Below are 17,259 nucleotides of genomic sequence, written 5' to 3'. Positions count from 1 at the left end.
TAAGTCTGTAACTTTGCTAGCTGTGTATATAACCTTAAGGTAAATCACTTCATCTCTGTTTGTTTTCTGACTTAAAGCCTATCCTATCTACTTGGTAGGCTTGTGATGATAACTAATAGAGTATATGTGACAGTAATCTTTAAATTGAGAAACAGTGTTATTAATGTTATCCAAAATGATAACACATTATGTTTCCTATATCTTTATACATCTAATATATACAGTATATAATATACTATATTGAATATTCTGGGTGTTGAATAAATGCTTGTGAGTAAATGAGGTAAAATACTAATTTATAAAAAAAATACTAATTTATAAATTAGTGAATTTTGAGGTACATGATTTATACCTTTATTTATTTATTTTGAGACATGGGGCTCATTCTTGCTTTGTCGCCAAGGCTAGAGTGCAGTGGTGTAATCTTGGCTCACTGCACCCTCTGCCTCCTGGGTTTAAGCGATCCTCTCACCTCAACCTGCCGAGTAGCTGGGATTACAGGCATGTGCTACCATGCCCAGCTAATTTTTATATTTAGTAGAGACATCATGTTGGCCAGGCTGGTCTCAAACTCCTGACAAGTGATCTGCCTGCCTCAGCCTCCCAAAGTGCTGGGATTATAGGTGTGAGCCACTGCTCCCAGCCTTCGTTTCAGTTTTCTGTAGTGGAGCCACATATGTATCAATGTATTGCAAAAAATTTCAGAATCAATTTTAGTTGGCAATAAAACAGTAAAGAACTGAAATTGTGTCTACCTTGAATTTTGAACGTCATTATCTCTAATGTTCGTTGTAGGCATGTGCTGATAAGTTGAAAAGAGAAATAGAGCTGTATGGTTGCCCCCCTGATTTTCCAGATGAAGAAGAGGAAGAGGAAGAAACAAGTGTTAAAACAGAAGATACCATAATTAAGGATAAAGCTAAAGGAAAAAAGGTTTGATAGTGGTTGATATTTATGTTGGTTGAAGTTTTATATTTTTCTGATTTATATGTGCATTCCCAGTACTAGCACAGTGCCCAACACATAAAATGTACTAGATAATTTTTTTAAAGTATCAAAGCAAAAAAATTATCTTTCTGACTTCCTATTGCCTTTTTCCTCTTTTTTGAAGTAATTTTAGATATACAGAAGAACTGCAAGATAGTATAGAGATGTTACATCTTATATAACTATGGTACTATTTTTCAAATTAAGGAATTAACATGAGTACGGTAGTATTTTCTAGACTTTTTGGATTTTACCAGTGTTTTCACTAATTTCCTTTTCTCTTCCAATGTCCAATCCAGGATCCCACATTGCAGTTAGTTGTCATGTGTCCTTACTATGTTTCCTTAATCTTTTCTATCTTTCATTTTCTTCCATGACCTTTATACTTTTAACAAATACTGGTCAGGTAATTATAGATTATGCCTCAATTTGAGTTTGTTCAATGCTTTCTCATCGTTAGATTGAGGTTATTGATTTGGAGGAAGACTATTAGAGAGGTAATTTGTCCTTCTCAAACATTAGGGACTATATGATACTGATATGTCTTATTATTGGTGATGTTAACATTGATCATTTGGTTAAGATGGTGTCTGCCAGGTTTTTCTCCTGTAAAGATTTCATTTTTGTTTTTATAATTAATATATATTTTGGGAGAAATCTTTTGAAGCCATGGAAATAATACTGTGTTTCTTTTTAAATATTTGCTCATTAATTTTAGCATTCATCAGTGGATCTTGCCTACAACAGTTATTACTGTAGTCTTTTAATCGTGATTTTCTATTTACCTCGTTCTTTTTACATTTATTATCTATAATTCTTCTGAAAGGAAGAGCTGTCTTTTCTCCCCCACTTACTTATTCTGTCCTTTCTATGTCATATGGATTCATGGATATTTACTTTATTCTTTAGGTTATAAATGAATACTATTGAGCTTTTTGTTTTTTAAGAGATAGAGTCTCACTATGTTGCTGGCCTTCAGCTCCGGGGCTCAAGCTGTCTTCTCACCTCAGTCTCCTGAGTAGCTGGAACTATATAGGCTTGTACCGCTGTGCCTGGCTATTGGTTTGTGTTTTTGTGTGCGTGTGTGTGTATGTATGTGTATGTGTGTGTGTGTGTGGTTGTTAACAACACCATAATTTGTTGTCAAATTGTTCTTTTTTATTAGAATAAAGCTAGAGTAAACAAATTGTTTTAGCTTTGGCCATTGGGAGTTTTTTTAGCTTGGCTCCTGTGTCCATTAGACATTCCCTCATCTTCCTTTGTTCAAAGCACTTTCTTACTTTATGGTGTCACAAGCTGTTCCAGGCTTATCTTTTATTTTCCACGATTCAACCAAGGAATCAACCGCTTCTCCAAGGTTTCTTTTATTGAAGAATGGTATTCAGAAACTAAGGTCTGAGTGCTGGGTGTGCTCATTGCCTGGGGTATCACTGCTTCTAGGCACTCGCAGTGGAAAGAGCAAGGAAATATATTTATGTCTGCTAAGCCATACATACACATCTGTTTTTATTTATCTATTTGAATGTTTATTTAAAAAGTAAGTTCATATTGATACCCCTGGCTCCGTTTTAGCACCAGGGGTCTCATTCTAGCATTTTCCCTTGATTTATTTGTGACTTCTTACTACAACAGTGAGACCCTTGGCTCTCATAACCTATAGTATATTTATTTGTTCAATCCTAGCCTACTAGTAAAGTAGTTTCATAATTGCCAGCCTATACCCCTGGGAGAAATAGTTTTACTGACTAAAGTACAGTGTTTGTGTAATTCTTTTTGTCTTTAGAATCTAATCACACTGTTTTCCAAAACTGCCTAGATCAGCTCCTTTCTTCCCTTCCCCTTGAGTGTGATTATATATTCGTAATGCAGTTAGATAGATTTGTCACAGTCTGCATTCCTCCTTAGGTTCCTCCAACATCCTGGTTAAAAAATTTACATACCATAAAATTTACTTTTTTTTTGTTTTTTTCAAGACATAGTCTTGCTGTGTCACCCAGGCTGGAGTACAGTGGCACAGTCTTGGCTCACTGCAACCTCTGCCTCCTGGGTTCAAGCAATTCTCATGTTTTAGTCTCCCAAATAGCTGGGATTACAGGTGTGTGCCACCACACCCAGCTAATTTTTGTATTATTATTGTTGTTGTTGTTTGAGATGGAGTCTCTCTCTGTTGCCTGGGCTGTAGTACAGAGGCACAGTCTCGGTTCACTGAAACCTCCGCCTCTCGGTTCAAGTGATTCTCCTGCCTCAGCCTCCAGAGTGGCTGGGATTACAGGCGCTCACCACCATGCCCGGCTGATTTTCATATTTTTAGTAGAGACGGGGTTTCACCACATTGGCCAGGCTGGTCTCCATGACCTGACCTCGTGATCCACCCGCCTTGGCCTCCCAAAGTGCTGGGATTACAGGTGTGAGCTACTGTGCCTGGTCCAAAATTTCCTCTTTGTGGTATATAATTCTGTGGGTTTGAAAATGCCTGCAGTCATGTTTCTACCAGCACAGTGTCACATAGAGCAGGTCTGGCAGCCCCAGCATTTTCTTATGCTGCCTTATTGTAGTGTTACAATTTAACCAAATTTCCTACCTTCAACTTCTGGCATTTGGTTGTCTTTTTGATATTCATAATTTTTGGAAAAGGAGGAAAGTCTTGTGAGTAGCCTCTTTTTTTCTTTTTTGAGACGGAGTCTCGCTCTGTCGCCCAGGCTGGAATGCAGTGGCATGATCTCGGCTCACTGCAAGCTCCGCCTCCCGGGTTCACACCATTCTCCTGCCTCAGTCCCCTGAGTAGCTGGGACTACAGGCGCCCACCACCACGCTCGGCTAATTTTTTGTATTTTTAGTAGAGATGGGGTTTCACTGTGTTAGCCAGGATGATCTCGATCTCCTGACCGCGTGATCCGCCCTCCTCGGCCTCCCAAAGTGCTGGGATTACAAGTGTAAGCCACCGTGCCCAGCCTGTGAATAGCCTCTTTATAGGTAAATAAGGTAAATGTGGTATGAGGATAAAAGAAACAAGGTTTGGTACTGAGATCTTACCTTCATGATGGGTAGTTCTTTATGTTGCCCTCCATTTAGTTGGTGCCAGTTTCTTGGCGGAGATCTTGGCTATACAGTTTGACAGACTAAGTAGTACAACTAATTCCTGCAGTGTTCTGCTGTATCAGCATTATTTTAGAATGTAAAAAAATTACCAAATGGGATTATTTACTTAAAATTACTGTGGTCCTGGATGTTAGGCAATTTTTGGTTTTTCCTTTTTTTTAATATCTTGGGTCATTTTCCTGGAGTGTTGGTTATTCTTTGATCGAGTTTATTTTTCTCCATTATTTTCAGAGTAAAGCTGCTGCTAAAGCTGGATCTTCTAAATACCAGTGGGGCATTATGAAGTCCCTTGGTCTGTCTGATACAGAGATAGTAAAATTTTCTGAAGCAGAATATTGGCTAGATTATTTCCCGCCACTGGCTATTCAGGATTTAAAGAGAATGGGTTTGAAGGTATGTCTGTAAAGAAATACGAGGAAAGCATTTACAAGTATGTGCTTTTTTATTGTGCTTTTGCTTTATTGTGCTTTCCAGGAACTGATTTTTTTACCAATTGAGGATTTGTGGCAACCCTGTGTTGAGCAAGTCTAGTGGCACCATTTTTCCAACAGCATTTGCTTGCTTCATGTCACATTTTGGCAATTATTTTAATATTTCAAACTTTATTATCTGTTATGGTGATCTATATTCAGTGATCTTTGATGTTATTATTCTAATTGTTTTGGGTTGCCACGCACTATACCCATATAAGATGGCAAACTTGATTGGTAAATGTTTGCATTCTGACTGCTGTACTGACTGGCTTGTTTCCCTCTTTCTCTCCTTGGGTTTCCCTGTTTTCTTTTTTTTGAGACGGAGTCTCGCTCTGTTGCCCAGGCTGGAGTGCAGTGGCATGATCTCGCCTCATTGCAAGCTCCGCCTCCCGGGTTCACGCCATTCTCCTGCGTCAGCCTCCCGAGTAGCTGGGGCTACAGGCGCCCGCCACCACGCCCGGCTAATTTTTCGTATTTTTAGTAGACATGGGGTTTTACCGTGTTAGCCAAGATGGTCTCATCTCCTGACCTCATGATCCTCCCACCTCGGCCTCCCAAAGTGCTCGGATTACAGGCGTGAGCCACCGCGCCCGGCCAGGTTTCCCTGTTTTCTAATAAACAACAATCTTGAAATGAAGCCAGTTATTAACTTTATAATGGCCTCTATGTGATGTCTCTCACTTTAAGTAAAAAGCTAGAAATCATTAAGCTTAGTGGGGAAGGCATGTTGAAAGGCAAGACGAGCTAAAAGCTAGGCCTCTTGACCTAACAGTCAGCCAAGTTGTGAATGCAAGGAAAAGTTTTTTTGTTTTTGTTTTTTGAGATGGAGTCTCACTCTGTCACCCAGGCTGTAGTGCAGTGGCGTGGTCTCGGCTCACTGCAACCTCTGCCTCCCGGGTTTAAGCTATTCTTCTGCCTCAGCCTCCCTAGTAGCTGGGATTACAGGCATCTGCCAACATGCCTGGCTAATTTTTGTATTTTTAGTAGAGACAGGGTTTCACCACGTTGGCCAGGTGGGTGTCAAACTCCTGATCTCAAGTGATCCGCCTGCCTTGGCCTCCCAAAGTGCTGGGATTACAGGTGTGAGCCACCATGCCTGGCCCACTCCCAAGTTTGAAAGTTCTATTATGAGTAAAATGCTATCAAACAGCATCACATGCTACAGAGAAATCTTTTGTGAAAGGAAGAGTCAATAGATGTGGCAAACTTCATTGTTGTGTTAGTTTAAGAAATTGCCATAGGCCGGGCGTGGTGGCTCAAGCCTGTAATCCCAGCACTTTGGGAGGCTGAGACGGGCGGATCACGCGGTCAGGAGATCGAGACCATCCTGGCTAACACGGTGAAACCCCGTCTCTACTAAAAATACAAAAAACCAGCTGGGAGAGGTGGCGGGCACCTGTAGTCCCAGCTACTTGGGAGGCTGAGGCAGGAGAATGGCATAAACCCGGGAGGCGGAGCTTGCAGTAAGCTGAGATCAGGCCACTGCACTCCAGCCTGGGCGACAGAGCGAGACTCCGAAAAAGAAATTGCCATAGCCATCACAACCTTGAATAGCCACTTCTTTGATCAGTCAGCAGCTGTCATCATTGAGGCAAGCCTCTCCACCAGCACAAAGATTACAACTCACTGAAGGCTCAGATGATTATTAGCATTTTATAGCAATGAGGTTTTTTTTTTTTTTTTTTTTTTTTTTTGAGACGGAGCCTCGCTCTGTCACCCAGGCTGGAGTGCAGTGGCCGGATCTCAGCTCACTGTAAGCTCTGCCTCCCGGGTTCACGCCATTCTCCTGCCTCAGCCTCCCGAGTAGCCCAGACTACAGGTGCCCGCCACCTCGCCCGGCTAGTTTTTTGTATTTTTTAGTAGAGACGGAGTTTCACCGGGATAGCCAGGATGGTCTCGATCTCCTGACCTCGTGATCTGCCCGTCTCGGCCTCCCAAAGTGCTGGGATTACAGGCTTGAGCCACTGTGCCTGGCCAGCAATGAGATATTTTTAAATTAAGGTATATACATTGCCTTTTAAAATATGTTTATTGCACACTTAATATAATTCAATATAGTATAAATGTAACATATATGCCTTGGGAAATAAAAAAATTTGTGTGACTTGTTTTGTTGTGTTGGTTTATAACCAAAGCCACAATATCTCCCAGATAAGTCTGTATATTTGTGTGATTATATGAGATTTGGACCAACTCTTAATTTTAGAATAATATATTTCCCCTGTATGCCACTAAAGAATTAGTACTGTTATTGTTAGACTAGAACCTAACATTGCTTATGAGTCTTTACTGTTTGTTGAGTACTTTACTATTTGTTGAATTGGAATGTATATTGACATATTAACAAGTAGTAGAAAGGAGCTTTGTTCAAAGAATATGAAGAAGCCCAAGTTTAACTTGAATATTTAGGAATACATAAAGGTAGGATTAAATGTTTCTTCTTAATTTATTATAGCTTCTGTATGTTTGTTAATATGTAAATGTGTATGCTTAAAAACATACTTTAATTAAGTAAATTAAGGTAATAATTGTGATATACTTTTAATAGTGGAACTTGGAAAATTTTTTTTAGTAGTTGATCTGATTCTAAGTTAGAAGAGTAAATAATTGATTCATAGGAATTCTTATTCAAACAAAATTTGTGTATTTCTCAATAATTGCCTTTAAAAATTTTCCTTTTATAGGTAGACTGGCGTCGTTCCTTCATCACCACTGATGTTAATCCTTACTATGATTCATTTGTCAGATGGCAATTTTTAACATTAAGAGAAAGAAACAAAATTAAATTTGGGAAGCGGTAAGTTTGTTGTACTTGAGCATAATAAAGCAAAAATCAGTTGGGCATGGAGGTTCATGCCTATAATCCCAGTGCTTTGGGAAACTGAGGTGAGGGGATTGCTTGAGACCAGGAGTTTGAGACCAGTCTGGGCCACAAAAAGAGACCGCATCTCTCTCTATATAAAAAAATTTAGCCAGGCATGGTGGCATGTACCTGTAGTCCTAGCTGCTTGGGAGGATGGGGCAGGAGGATTGTTTATGTGAATAAACAAACACCTTGTAGCCTTCTTTTTCCATTATCTTTCTGTTTTGAAAATACTTTGTTTCTATTCTTTTGTATCCTTTGTTTTCCTTTTTTCCTTACCAGTGTCTTAATTTCTCTGGGCTGCTTCGTGTTTATGACAGATATGACCAGGGAGAATGGGAGTGTGGGCTTTTATTATCTTACTAAAGATTCTGTTCCGTATTCCCTACCAAGAAGAAAAGTAATCATTTTATTTGTGTTTTATTTTATATTTTGTTCTATAAATTAAGATTCTTTGTTGATTATGTAGATTAATCAAGGAAAATAACTTAAGAAATGAAAATAAGTTACTTTCCTTGATTAATCTACATAATCAACTTCCTTGATAGTTTCATTTGTTAAGACAATTTATGTTTTATAATCTTTCGTTCAGTACCACAAAGCCAAGATCAGTGTGTATTTTCCAGTGGTATTACCTTTGACGAAGGTAGAAAGCTTTCATTAAATAAGTAGGTTGACAGTGGAACTACCATAAGAGTATACATAATAGATACAGATATCTACTCAGAAATTTTAGTTATAAGACATGTAAGAAATTAGGTGCAACATAGGCAAATATGTTAGGATAAAACGTGAATATTATAATAATATTTGTCACTTTTTGTTTATTTTTTAGGTATACCATTTATTCTCCAAAAGATGGACAGCCTTGCATGGATCATGATAGACAAACTGGAGAGGTGATTATTTATGAAACAGAGTAGCTATTATAGTAATCCTTAATATGACCACAGAGTTTAAGAAATAGAAACCTAAAAATAACTTCTTTGCAGTGCTGAGGGATATTGTCCTGATACTCTGGTGGGTATGAAGAGGAGATGGGATATCAATACAGCTACCTGTATTGTGTGTAGTACCTAGCTACCGTAAGAGTCATCTGAGGACAGCTGCATCAGTTTGTTATAGGAACGCACATTGTTGAGCCTTACCCCGAAATTGCTGAATCAAAAGTTCTGGGCGTGGGGCCCAGGAATATCTTTTTACGAGCTCTCAATGTGATTTATATGCGTGTTAATGTTATGAAGCACCATCTGGAAAATAAATAGCTCTAAAAAGAAAGCACGGGGAGAGGTAATGAGATATGTGACTTAAGATTTAGTGTCCACAGATTCCATTTATATTTGCTTTGATCATGTGCCTTGTTACTTATTTCCAAAGTACTTCTAGCCATGCCTAGAAGTTCATTCTACATTCTTGTAGAACACATTATTAACATTATTCTCTGAAATAGTTGAGTAAATCAAGAGTAAGTGATTTGGCTAAATCCATGGCACAGTAAAAATCAATGACAATGCCAGCATCTGAACTTATGATTCCCTATGATTGTGTCATTCTTTATTACCATCTTTGAACATATTTTCAAAATCAGCCTTCAGTTTTGATGTAACTTATCTAAGTGAGAGTTGATCAAAATTTTAAAAGATTTGAGAGACTTAAGAAGACCCAGTAAAGTTTTAATATAGCCAATGGCAGCAATATCCTAGATTACAGTAATCCTTTGTAGACTTTTCAAAGCATTTTTCATCCGTTCTCTTTCATCCGTTCTCTTTCATCCTGTTCCTCAGGACAGTCCTATCTGCGACACAACATCCTTATTTTACCAATGAGGAAAGAAAGGCTTAGAGGCTCTGATTATGACTACCTTGGATCCAACCATTAGTAAGGAAGCACACTAAGTTTAGAACACACATTATCTCTGACCTCTGGTCCAGTATCTTTCTTTGATGACTACTATGTGGGACATGCCCTGGGATGGAATTAGTGTTGATTGTGTCTTCTCACCTTCATTTTGGCAAACACTATTTTGGGCAATTACTCCAAATCTCTCCTAACATACCGGACTTCTGTGTGGGTATGGTTAGCACACCACTGGCAGTCTCTTCTCTGGCAAAAAAAATAAATAATGCAAGAACCCATTTCAGGGATTTGAATCAGATCTCTCACATAGATTAGCAGGTTTAAGGCAAGTCTTTTTTTTCCTTCAAATTTTTGTATCATTTATTTGCTTAGGGTGTTGGACCTCAGGAATATACTTTACTCAAATTGAAGGTGCTTGAGCCATACCCATCTAAATTAAGGTAGGTTTGCCAGAGGAATTGCTTCATCATTTCTGAACCATCAGATAGTTGCTACAGAGTTGACAACATGTTTTTACATCAATATTTGTTTTTTTTCTTAGTGGCCTGAAAGGTAAAAATATTTTCCTGGTGGCTGCTACTCTCAGACCTGAGACCATGTTTGGGCAGACAAATTGTTGGGTTCGTCCTGATATGAAGTACATTGGATTTGAGACGGTGAATGGTGATATATTCATCTGTACCCAAAGAGCAGCCAGGAATATGTCATACCAGGGCTTTACCAGAGACAATGGCGTGGTGCCTGTTGTTAAGGAATTAATGGGGGAGGTAAGTTGGATAGCAGATTTTTTATTTTAATGCATACATTTCAAGGAAAATTTCAACAATGAATATTGAGAAAAGAGCATCACAACCTTAAAAAATGAGGTGTACATGCAGTAAAGTGTGTACGTCTTGTGTATTTTGGTGCATTTTCATATGTATATATACGTAGGTAAGCACCACTTAAATCAAGATATAGAACAGTTTAGCACTCCAGAAAGCTCTCTCATGTCCATATCATTAGTAGTCACTTCTCTCCTCCAAAGGTAACCACTGCTCTGACTTCACCAAAGATTATTTGTTGTTCTTGAACTTTAATAATGGAATTGTACAGTCTGACTGTTTTGTGTCTGGCTTCTTTTGCTTACCATTATGTTTGTGAGATTCATACATGTTGTAGGAGTAGTTCTTTTTTATTGTTGTGTAATATTCATTGTATGACTGTATCATGAAGATAGCATATGTGATTTTTGGGTTTCAAATCGGTAAATATCTGGTTGAAAAATATAGGCAGTCCTCCCCAAGAGATTTAATAGCTGCATTAGAGATTATATTATTTTAAAAATACTATTACCTGAATTCCTGGTAATACTAAATTTGGAATTGTAGCTGCTTTTGTTTTTTTTGTGTGTGAAGAAAGTCTTGGTTGATATTAGTTAAATCTGGACGGTTACACAACTCATCTACTTTATTTTATTTTTATTTGTTTTTGTAGACAGTTTTGCTCTTATTGCCCAGGCTGGTGTTCAGTGGCACAATCTCAGCTCACTGCAACCTCCGCCTTCTGGGTTCAAACGATTCTCCTGCCTCAGCCTCTTGAGTAGCTGGGATTACAGGTGTGTGCCACCATGCCCAGCTAATTTTTTGTGTTTTTAGTAGAGACAGGGTTTCATCATGTTGGCTAGGCTGGGCTCGAACTCCTGATCTCAGGTGATCCACCCGCCTCGGCCTCCCAAAGTGCAGAGATTACAGGCGTGAACCACTGCACCCGGCCGCATCTACTTTATTATCCGTATTTCTGAGTGTGTTTAATTCCATTTAGTGAATGCTGATCTTTAGTATCTTAAATAATTTTTTAAAAATAAAAATGTGAGTAGAGTACCATCTCAGTTCTTTTAAATTGAACTCTTTTATTTCTTGTTTTATACTTTCTTTTTATTTGATTGCAATATATTTACAAGTCCCAAAATTCAAAAAACACAAAAAGATACAAAAGTTTCCCATTCTAGAGGTAGGTAGTAATATCTATGTCTTGTATATCATGGAAATATTTCATGTATACACAAGCGAATATGCATATACTCTTTGTCCCTCTGTTTTTACACAAATGGCAATATGCTTTATATGCATTGTACCACATCTTGCTTTTTTATTTATATCTTGGCAATCATTTTGTCAGTACACAAACAGTTTCTTCATTCTTATTTTTTATAGCTACATAGTATTTCATTGTTTGGCTGTACCACAGTTTACTTAACCATTCTCTATTAATGGACGTTTGAATTGTTTCCTGCCTTTTTCTGTTAAAAGCAGCACTGCCACATCTCCTTAGTTCCTAATATTGGAATTTTGTCTGAGAAGTTCTTGGGAACAGTATTAGGGACACACATATTTTCCTATTCTTAAACTTTTCTCCCTGTTAATTTGAGCAAATTCTGGAGTGAGGGACATGGATGTTATAAATTGCAAAATAGTTTCAACCTTTAAAATAGTTATAATATTTAGCTGTTATCCATATGACTGCAAATTCTATAAAGGCAGGTTATGTGTATATATATGAATAAAATGGAATGGGTGGGAATTATGTGTGGAAAGGAAAAGCGTGTTCCTTAGCTAGAGCAAGCAGCTGCAAATTCTTTGTTGCCATCTGATAATCTGGGTCTAAAATTGCTTAATCTTTAGGATTTTTTCAAGTGAAATTAGAACTATCCTTTTACTTTGTTTTCATAATTACTATTTTAAATAGATACATAGTACTCATTCTTGTTCCTGTAACATATTTAGTTAAATCATTTTTTCTATCATTGAAAGCTTTAGTTGTTTCCAGGCTTTCCTAGTATAATTAACTCAGCATTAACTCAGCATTGGGCAGACTTGTTTAAGAAAAAATAATTTGTTGTTGTTGAGTCTGAGTTACAGGAACATTCTGTGGCTTTTGCTGTGGATTCCTATATTTTCTTCAAGGAATACAATGTCACAAACAATGTATTAGTGTACTCATGTCATCACAACATTGACAGATTTAGTTATTATAATTATCAAAAATTATTTTTCCTGGACGGATGTGGTGACTCATGCCTGTAATGCCAGCACTTTGGCAGGCTGAGGTGGGTGGATCACCTGGGGTCAGGAGTTCAAGACCAGCCTGGCCAACATGGTGAAACCTCGTCTCTACTAAAAATACAAAAAGTACCCAGGCGTGGTGGTGGCTGCCTGTAATCCCAGCTATTTGGGAGTCTGAGGCAGGAAAATCTCTGGAACCTGGGAGGCGAAGGTTGCAGTGAGCTGAGATCGCACCATTGCACTCCAGCTTGAGTAACAAGAGCAGAACTCCGTCTCAAAAAATAAAATAACAATAAAAATAATTATTTTTCCTCTAGTAGGTATAAAAGAATGTGTTTTGTTTTACTTCATGTGTATTTTATTTATATCCATTTCCTTATTTTTTTGAGACGGGGTCTCCCTCTGTCACCCAGGCTGGAGTGCAGTGGCGTGATCTTGGCTCACTACAACCTCCGCCTCCCTGATTCAAGCAATTCTCCCGCTTCAGCCTTCCAAATAGTTGGGACTACAGGTGCGTGCTGCCACGCCTAGCTAATTTTTTGTATTTTAGTAGAGACGGGGGTTTCACCACGTTGCCCATGCTGGTCATGAACTCCTGAGCTCAGGCAATCCGCCTGCCTCAGCCTCCCAAGGTGTTGGGATTACAGGCGTTAGCCACCGCGTCCAGCCTATATTCATTTTTTAATTGACAGAAATTGTATTTATGGTACACAACATGTTTTGAAATATATATACGTTGTGAAATGGCTAAATTGAAGGAAATAACAAATTCATATCTTACGTACTTATGTGGTGAGAAGAATTAAAATTTAAATCAGGTGCCGTGGTGCGCACCTGTAGTGCCAGCTACTTGGTAGGCTGAGACCTCAGGAGGCTTGCCTGAACCCAGGAGTTTGAGCCTGTAGAATGCTATGATGGCGCCTGTGAATAGCCACTACAGTCTAGCCTCGGCAACATAGCAAGGCCCTGTATCTTAAAAAAATCTGCACAGCAATTTTCAAGTATAAAATACATTGTTGTTGCCTAGTCACCATATTGTACAATATAGCTCTTGAATTTATTTCCATATATTTTTGATTACTAGCTTCTCAGGGCTTAAAATATTAACATAGTTTTAATTCTAATGGTCGCAATGAATTCACCTTTTATATTGATTTTTTTCTTATGCAGGAAATTCTTGGTGCATCACTTTCTGCACCTTTAACATCATACAAGGTGATCTATGTTCTCCCAATGCTGACTATTAAGGAGGATAAAGGTAAAGAGTTTATTTCTAGAAATATTTTGGTAATCACGTTTTGGTTCTAGTTATTAATTCCACACTTTGTTTTATAGGCACTGGTGTGGTTACAAGTGTTCCTTCCGACTCGCCTGATGATATTGCTGCCCTCAGAGACTTGAAGAAAAAGCAAGTAAGTATCTGAGTTTCATGTTTGTATTTTGTCCTCACCATCTCATTGCTTAGGTACTGCGGAACTACACTGTGGGACTAGGCTAAAAAGCTATGCATTTATCTTTAAACTGCTACCTCTAACTTGTTTCTTGATGTTTATATATTTTCTGTGGTTTGATTTTTGAATTTGTTTCACAGAATTTTGAAAAAGTTTTCTGATATTCACATTTTTATTGAAATCTGGCATATGAACCTCAATGTAAGTGATAGGTGTATGTCTATGTACATTTTTGCTTTTGGCTGTGCAGTTTCATTTAGGCTGTTCACTATAACTTTAGCTATTAAATTTTTGAAGGTTATGGATCCCTTTTGAGATATTTGGTAAAGGTAGAAATTTGCCCTCTATGAAGAGAAGAACAAATAATAGTTTTAAGAAAGTTTGGAGGTTGCTTCTCTCAATGATTCTACCAGTGAAGTGTTGATCATTAGTATTAACTTGCAAATTTTTCTGTAGGCCTTACGAGCAAAGTATGGAATTAGAGATGACATGGTCTTGCCATTTGAGCCGGTGAGTACATAGATAATTTAGAATATTCACATCCATCTCTTTATCAGAAAAAAAGAAGAGCTGACATGTTTTCCTTGTAACAAAATTAATTGGTGGAGTATGAAAATAAGAGAGAGAGTTTGCTTAAGGATTTACTCACTTTAATTTGATACCTGCTATGGTAGATAAGAGCGAAAGGAAAACTAATAAGCATTTTCTTACTACCTGGCCCCTGCAGTTCGGGAACAAATAGCTTTTTAGCATCTCCAGTTTTATAGTAGCTTGCTTTGCTAGTATGATCAATTTCCTGGCTTCTAAAGACAAAATTTTGCTCTTTTCATGAATGTTTATTTGTAACCATAATAACTTTAACAAAATCCTGTACGACTCTGTTTTATGTTTCTTGTATTTTCATGTTAGTGTCTATAGAAGAAAAACTTTTAAATTACTAGCAAATGATTTTCATTTCATGAAAGATCCAGAGGAATTAATGTAAACCAAAAGCATAACCATCCATGAAACTAGTTGTTTATATCAGCAGTCCCCAACCTTTTTGGCTCCAGGGACTTGTTTCGTGGAAGACAGTTTTTCCATGGACTGTCAGGGTATGGTGGGGGAATGGTTTTGGGATGAAACTGTACCACCTTAGATCATCAGGCATTAGATTCTCATAAGGAACATGCAACCTAGATCCCTCCATGCACAGTTCACAATAGGGTTCATGCTCCTATGAGAATCTAATGCCACCCATGATCTGACAGGAGGTGAAGCTCAGGGGGTGATGCTCACCTGTTGCTCACCTCCTGCTGTGCAGCCTGTTTCCTAATGCCACGGACTGGTACCGGTCCACATCCTTGGGGTTGGGGACCCCTGGTTTACATCATTTTGCTAGTTTCAGCATGAATTACTTAGATAATTATATGCCAGTGGAGGATAGAATGCTGGGAAAGGTGTGTGTGGTGGGGGAAGGGCATTGGGGTTGTTGATACACAGAGTATGGGTGGTTCCTGTGGAGAGTAGGAGGACAAATTTACATCTGGAAGTTAGTCACTCTGTGATTACTTAATGTGTGGTAGTGTCATAATGATATATACAATCTGAAATGACTTAATTGGACATTAGAGGCAAAAGGACTTGTGCCCTATAGACCTATGTGTTCAGTCAGTGTGAACACGTTTCTTTTTTTTTTTTTGAGACGGAGTCTCGCTCTGTCGCCCAGGCTGGAGTGCAGTGGCGCGATCTCGGCTCACTGCAAGCTCCGCCTCCCGGGTTCACGCCATTCTCCTGCCTCAGCCTCCCGAGTAGCTGGGACTACAGGCGCCCACAACCGCGCCCGGCTAATTTTTTGTATTTTTAGTAGAGACGGGGTTTCACCGTGGTCTCGATCTCCTGACCTTGTGATCTGCCCGCCTCGGCCTCCCAAAGTGCTGGGATTACAGGCGTGAGCCACCGCGCCCGGCGTGAACACGTTTCTGATTGCTGTTTGCTGCAGGTGCCAGTCATTGAAATCCCAGGTTTTGGAAATCTTTCCGCAGTAACCATTTGTGATGAGTTGAAAATTCAGAGCCAGAATGACCGAGAAAAACTTGCAGAAGCGAAGGAGAAGTTATATCTAAAAGGATTTTATGAGGGTGTAAGTAATAATTTTTTTTAGTTTTTATTTGATTTACTCCATGCTCTGTGATTTTCTTAATTAGAAAAAATGTAGAAAAATTTAACATAGTTTCAACTATACATTGATTTGAGAGCTTAATATGAGAATGTATTCTATTTCCAAATTTCTATCTTTTGTTTTTGTCATGTCCTTTGCCTAAAAGCATTTTCAGAAATTCTTTTTTGTGCCCTCTAGGAATCTCTGTGGAGTGAATTTCTTGACAAGATATTTCAAATTAGTTCATATTATGCAGTAAACTTCAAAGGTTTATTGAATGGAGAATTCCTGGTCCCTTTTTTGCTCTTTTAGTTAGGGAGTTCATATTTTAGATAAGCAGTTTTATCCAGTCCATTAGTTTATTTATTAATGTCTACTAAGTGCCAGGTAAGTCCAACAAACATGTTCTGAACCATTCTTTTCTCCTAATTGTGCATACGTTAATGTGGTTTACATTTCCATGGAAAGAAGGCTAGGCTAGAGAACATAAAAATCCAAACAAGTTGTTAGGTGCTTCAGATTCAAATATTTTTAAGGACATCAACAAGAATGGTTTTTAGTTTTAGCTTTCCTACATTTTTCTGGATAACCAAGAATTGGTTATGTATCTTGTTTTGAAGTGACACATATTTTGAATGATGATAAAAGCCAACACTTATGCAGCACTTATATATTAATTTACTTAATTCTGAAAATAACCCCATTCTGAAGTAGGCACTCTTATCCCCAATTTACAGATGAGGAAATGGAGGCACAAAGAGATTAACTGATTTACTTGAGATTAGCCAGATAGTTAGCCAGTAGGAACTGGGATGCAAACTAGGTAGCCTGGCTCTGGGATTTGCGTGTGTGTGTGTGTGTGTGTGTGTGTGTGAGACGGAGTCTTGCTGTGTCACCCAGGCTGGAGTGCAGTGGCACGATCTCAGCTTACTGCAGCCTCCAACTTCCAGGTTCAAGAGATTCTCCTGCCTCAGACTCCCAAGTAGCTGGGACTACAGGCGTGTGCCACCATGACCGGCTAATTTTTGTATTTTTAGTAGAGGCGGGGGTTTCACCATATTGGTGAGGCTGATCTCGAACTCCTGACCCCAAGTGATCTGCCCACCTTGGCCTTCCAAAGTTCTGGCAGTATAGGCTTGAGCCACTGCACCTGGCCAGATTTGTGTTTTTTTTTTTTGAGACGGAGTCTTACTCTGTCGCCCAGGCTGGAGTAGAGTGGCTCAATCTCAGCTCACTGCAACCTCTGCCTCCTGGGCTCAAGCAATTCTCCTGCCTTAGCCTCCCGAGTAGCTGGGATTACAGGCGCCTGCCATCACGCCCAACTAATTCAGATTTTTGTTCTTAA

At 38.7% G+C, this 17,259-nt stretch overlaps 1 protein-coding gene across 6 annotated transcripts in view; it reads left to right on the top strand.

The window, feature by feature from the left end:
• LARS1 (leucyl-tRNA synthetase 1) overlaps positions 1-17,259 on the top strand; it is a 68,623-nt gene that overhangs the window by 13,687 nt on the left and 37,677 nt on the right. For all 6 annotated transcript variants that reach the window (XR_012414217.1, XR_012414216.1, XM_015452082.3 and 3 more), the window contains 10 exons: positions 796-933; positions 4,318-4,479; positions 7,244-7,356; positions 8,258-8,321; positions 9,652-9,719; positions 9,821-10,046; positions 13,494-13,581; positions 13,659-13,735; positions 14,231-14,284; positions 15,756-15,896. Coding sequence is in view for 4 of the 6 variants with exons in the window: in XM_015452082.3 (XP_015307568.2) it covers positions 796-933; positions 4,318-4,479; positions 7,244-7,356; positions 8,258-8,321; positions 9,652-9,719; positions 9,821-10,046; positions 13,494-13,581; positions 13,659-13,735; positions 14,231-14,284; positions 15,756-15,896 (1,131 nt within the window). In the remaining 2 variants the exon portion in view is untranslated. The remainder of the gene's footprint in view (positions 1-795; positions 934-4,317; positions 4,480-7,243; positions 7,357-8,257; positions 8,322-9,651; positions 9,720-9,820; positions 10,047-13,493; positions 13,582-13,658; positions 13,736-14,230; positions 14,285-15,755; positions 15,897-17,259) is intronic.

This window comes from Macaca fascicularis, chromosome 6 (assembly GCF_037993035.2).
Source record: "Macaca fascicularis isolate 582-1 chromosome 6, T2T-MFA8v1.1".
Classification (NCBI taxonomy): domain Eukaryota; kingdom Metazoa; phylum Chordata; class Mammalia; order Primates; family Cercopithecidae; genus Macaca; species Macaca fascicularis.
Note: the sequence above shows the minus strand (reverse complement) of the source record. Positions and strands in the feature narration are given on the sequence as shown.